The 5,240-nt window shown below is 47.2% G+C and overlaps 1 protein-coding gene across 1 annotated transcript; it reads right to left on the bottom strand.

The window, feature by feature from the left end:
- Nucleotides 1–251: 251 nt before the first annotated feature.
- CTSG (cathepsin G) lies at nt 252–3,029 on the bottom strand. The gene is made up of 5 exons (XM_055291629.1): nt 2,913–3,029; nt 2,000–2,147; nt 1,409–1,544; nt 979–1,233; nt 252–543 (listed from the first exon to the last, which is right to left on the bottom strand). The coding sequence occupies exons 1-5, from the start codon at nt 2,965–2,967 to the stop codon at nt 370–372; spliced, it is 768 nt and encodes a 255-aa protein (XP_055147604.1). The 5' UTR covers nt 2,968–3,029; the 3' UTR covers nt 252–369.
- Nucleotides 3,030–5,240: the final 2,211 nt, after the last annotated feature.

Raw genomic sequence — 5,240 nt, 5'->3', positions numbered from 1 at the left:
CGTAAGAGCTGAGCTCTTTGAATGGGACTAGGTCCCTTGTAAAAGAGACATCAGAGAATTCCCTTGCCCCTTTTACCATATGTGGACACAGGGAGAGGATGGTTGTCTGTGAACCAGAAAATGGGCCCTTATTAGACACTGAATCTGCTAGTGACTTGATCTTAGACTCCTTAGCTTCTAGACCTGTGAGAAATAAATTTGTTATTTATAAGCCACTCAATTTGTGCTATTTTGTTGTAGCAATCCAAACAAAGTACTGAATGACGTTTAATGAACAAATGAGGAATTGGTTATTTATACTCTGTGGACGTTTATTAAGGCTCTGGCAACGCTGTGGAGCTGGCCTGTGTCCCCGAGAAGAAGAGTCAGTCACAGGGGGGTCTCCATCTGATCCAGCTGTTTGAAGCTTCTCATCGTTCTCTTTATCCAGGGCAGGAAACTTGAGACCCTGGTGAAGACTTCTGGAGGGACCCCTGACGCCTTTCCATAGGAGACGATGCCGTGGGCCATATTGTTACACAGCAGGGGGCCTCCGGAGTCTCCCTGTAGGTAGAGAGGGGAAGGGAGACTGAGACAGGCCTCCCTGCTCCTGCTGCCCTGAGCTCCGGGCTCTCAGAGAAGGCAGGGATGGGTGGGCCCCTTCAATTACTGGGTGTGTTTGAGATGGAAGATCGGTGGGGTGCAGGAGCCAAGCCTCTGGATCTTTTCGGTCGCTGGACTTCAGCTCTGCCTGAGTTACTGTCTCCAGCCCAATCCGAGTCAAGGTACCTCCCCCTTCTCCAGGAGAATGTTGCCTATGTATGTGTTGTGGGTCTTCCTCCTATTCCCCCAGAGACCAGGTTGATGGGGAAAACAATCCCCAGCCCACTGTGGTCTGGCCGCCAGGCTGGGGCTGTGGGGATGGAATCTGTTCGCCCTGCCCTGGCTCTGCACGGGCCCCTGTCTCCCGGGGTGTGTTGGCCAATGCCCATGCCTTACCCTGAAGGCAGCCTTCCGTTCCCGCGGGTCCCCCACACAAATCTGCCTTCGGCCGTCGTAGGAATCGAAGATGCGGCGGCACTGATTATCCCTCTGCACTCTCAGCTGCACCTCTCGGAGTCTGTCTGTTCTCCTCGTCCTGCTGACCAAGCCCCAGCCGGCCACAGTGCACCGCGTCCCGGGTCTCAGTCTCTCCTGGGTTCTAGGCAGAGCCACTGGGCTCACGTTTCGATTCCGTCTGACTCTTCGGCTCAGCTGGAGGAAGAATGTAGGCGTTTCCGCTCAGCTGGGGCCTCCAGCCAAGGCTCGGGGGTCGCTGGTGCAGTACACATCCCATGCCCTCCCCGCCACCCCGGAGCCTTGCCCTCACTTCCTCCTCCATTGTCCCCGGACACACTAGGAAGGAGCCAGAGGGCCAGGTAGGTGGTACCTGCAATAACATGATGTCATTCTGGATGGTCTGCTGATTATATTGAGGATGGCGGATGGCTCTGCGCACAGTGATATGTTGCTGGGTGTTTTCCGGTCTCTGGATATTGTGGGCTCCCAGGGTGACAACTATACGGCTGCAAAAGCAAGAGGTAGGTCTGGGCTGCAGGAGCTATTGTCCACCAGCTCTGCAGGGCAGGCGGACAGCACGGGGAGGGCAAGACTGCAGCTAACCAGAATCGAGGGAATGGGAGGGCCCTGGGACTCAGCTGTATCCTCTTTCTCAGCAGCTCTGAGCTAGGGAATGATAGGGTGGTAGTTGCTTTCAGGTTTGCTCCCCCAGATTAAATTGATAAATAGCCTGAGTTTATATTTTGAGCCCCAATATGTGTCTTCCATCTCTTCCTGTTGCTCTTTTTGATCTTACCCTCCTTTCCTCCTCATTTACACTGGCCTATCCCCTCCCGCAAAGACTCACTTGGTCTCTCTTTCACCCTTTCATTGCTACAACCCTTCTTTCAGATGGCTCCTCCTCCGATGAGCTCCCCAGGGCTGTGCTCCTGGCTGCCCAGGAAGCTCCTTAGCTCCTCACCTTCCCCAGCAGTGAGCTGCTGTCAGCACAAAGTCTTCTCGCACCAGGAACCCTCCACAACTTCTCTGACCTGCTGGAGTCTGGATCTGAAGATATGCCATGTAGGGGCGGGAGTGGGGCCTGGTTTCCCGGCCTCCGATGATCTCCCCTGGAAGGAAGCATTTGGCACTTAGCTCTATGCTTGCTGAACTTGCAGTGTGGGTACCAGATTGGTGGCTCCAGAAAGGCTGGAAGATGGGGATGGCAGGAGAGAGGGTGCAGGAGAGGCAGGAGATGGTGCTGAGGGTTGGAGTCTATGGGGCAGCAGATTGGGAGCAGGCTCCAGGGTTCTACAGGAAACACTGCTGTCTTGAAAGGAGCCCTTTTCCCCATCCTAGGCCTCAGCTCCCTCCTCCCCTCCAAAAGAGGGAGAACAACCGTTGTTCCAGGCAAGGCCAGCTTCAGTCTCAGGTATTGAAGAGAATGCTTTGCTGTAAGTACAGGATTGTTCCTGAAGTTCCCTTATACTTTCATCCTCATGGAGCTTCCCAGAGCCCTCTGAGTCCAATTCAAGACCACGTGGGACTGGCGTTTAAAAATCTAGACATGAGCTGATGGTACTGTTATTGCTGTATTCTTACCTCCTAGGTAGGCTCTGACACATGCTGCCAAATTATTTATACAAAGCATGTTTTTATAGCACTTACAGTGTGTGGGCAATTCCAAGACATTTAAATACCCTAACTTATTTAACTCTCATGGCAACTCTACAAGGTCGGTATTAATATTATTCTTATTTTGTAGATGAGGAAACTGAGGAAATACAAATTCAAATAACTTGCTCAACAGTACAGAATTAGGATATACCAAGGCAATTTGGCTCAAGAATCTATGGGATGAGGTCAGGCCTCTGAGGGTGGGGATGATCACTCACCTGCCTCAGCCCCAGTGGGTAGGAGAAAGGCCAGCAGAAGCAGGAGTGGCTGCATCTTTCCTGAAAGGCTGCCCAGTCAGTTGCTGCTGTGCTTCCTCCTCCTAGACTTTAAGGCCGTGAGAGAGGAAGGAAGGGGTGGGTACAGGGGATTGAGAATTCACAGTCCCATTCTCCTGCTACCGTGAAAGGTTTCATCACCCAAGGCTGCTCAGGAGGTTTGCCCACAAACTGCCGGAGATCTGGGCGAGACGGTGTAATCCAAGCCAACATAGTGAGCTCTTGTGCAGCTGCTAAGTCAGTGCCGAGAGCAGAAATAGGAACCCAGCACAACAACGAAGGGGCTTGGGGCGTTGTGTCCAGAACCCTCAATCCATCAAATTCCAGAATACTCCAGCAGAGCAAGAAAGCTGGCAGCTGCCCACTTCCTGTTTTCTACTCCTCTGGGATTACAGCATCAGTGCTTTTGAATTTCTGGGTTTCTCCTAATGAATGCAAGTTCCCTGGATTGCTTATCTGTATATATTTAATAAGTCTGGGACAAGGATGAATGAAAGGGTGTGGTGTGGTGAGGGATGTGGGTAAGAACATCAGGAAAAAGTTGAAGGGGGCAGAAGAGGAAAGGGTAAGCCTGCCTGCTTTCAGTGTTTGGCCCAAGACCACCCTGCTGAGACCCCTGTTGCTCCAATTTCTTTCTAGAAGTTGTCAAGTCAGATTGCGTAGGCAATCTCCTGAGTAGGTGAAGCGTGCAGCTGGAGAAAGAAAAGGAAGAACAAGGCTCTGACAATCACAATTACTGTCTTAGGTCACTTGAGTCCTCAGTGAAAATTATGACACAATTGAAGACTTCTACTTGCCCGCTTCCTACCCAAGGTTAAAGTCTTTATGTTCCAGATGGCTCCTTGCTTGCATAAAAGCCTTAGTGATTTGGTTTTATTGGGAGCTGTCGTATCCTAGCTGGAAAATATCTAAGATCCCATTTCACTGGTGACATTAGAGGCCCATCAACCTAATCCCAGGAGTGAAAGCTTCTGAGAAGGAGGTGCATTCATTGCTGTGCTATCTATAAAAGAATTAGAGCCACATACTCAACAATGGGAGAAAAGAACAGCAAATTACTGCAGGGTAACACTGGATTATTAAAAACACTTAAAAATATTTAGAAGATTCTGTGTATGCACAGAAAACCGTTATAATCCAGTACAATTTTTGCAGAAACAGCAGAATTGAAGACTAATACAATTCCCAATCTCTTTTTTTCTTTTATTTTTAAAATCTTTTACTTATGTGTTTATTTTTAACTTTTATTTTAGGCTTGGGGGTACATGTGAAGGTTTGTTAATAGGTAAACACATGTTATGGGGGTTTGTTGTACATATTTATCACCCAGATATTAAGCCCAACACTCAATAGTTATCTTTTCTGCTCCTCTCCCTCCTCTTACCCCACTGTCTGTTGTTTTCTTCTTTATGTTCACAGTTCTTATCATTTAGCTCCCACTTATAATTGAGAACATGTACTATTTGGTTTCCTGTGTTAATTTGCTGAGGATAATAGCCTCCAGCTCCATCCATGTCCCTGCAAAGGTCATGAGTCCATTCTTTTTTATGACTGCATATGTATATGCACCACAATGTATATGTACCACATTTTCTTTTTCTGGTCTATTGATGGGCAGTTAGATTGATTCCATGTCTTTGCTTTTGTGAATAGTGCTGCAGTGAACATTTGTGTGCATGTGTCTTTATGGTAGAATGATTTATATTCCTCTGGGTAAATATCCAGTGATGGGATTGCTGGGTCAAATGGTAGTTCTGCTTTTAGCTCTTTGAAGGATCACCATACTGCTTTCCACAATGGTTGAACTGCTCCCACCAACAGTGTATAAGTGTTCTCTTTTGTCTGCAACTTTGCCAGCATCTGTTATTTTTTGACTTTTTAGTAATAGCCATTCTGATTGGTGTGAGATACAATTCCCAATCTTTATGGAGTATAATAGGCCCTCTTGAAAATCTCATGAAAGTTAGGGTTCCTTTCCTTATACACAAATATATAATTTTTTCACTTATTTTTAGAGCTGCATGGAGCTTAACCTCTTCTCTTGTACAGGCTCTATAAAATGTCTTTATGCATCTGAAAAGTAACGTGAAGAAGAAGGGAACAAAGAGAGAATAGTATAGCACCTTTATTAGTGCCTTAGCATTTGGCATAATTTAATTTATTAAAAATTTTCAACATTTTGTTTTGTTTTAAAAATGTTAGTTTAACTTAAAAGTAGAAGAAAAGGATAAAGAAAAACCTGCACTTATGAAAGAAGAGGATTTAAATATA

Source organism: Symphalangus syndactylus, chromosome 9 (assembly GCF_028878055.3).
Source record: "Symphalangus syndactylus isolate Jambi chromosome 9, NHGRI_mSymSyn1-v2.1_pri, whole genome shotgun sequence".
NCBI lineage: Eukaryota > Metazoa > Chordata > Mammalia > Primates > Hylobatidae > Symphalangus > Symphalangus syndactylus.
The sequence above is the reverse complement of the archived record's forward strand: the minus strand, read 5'-3'. Positions and strand labels throughout refer to the sequence as shown.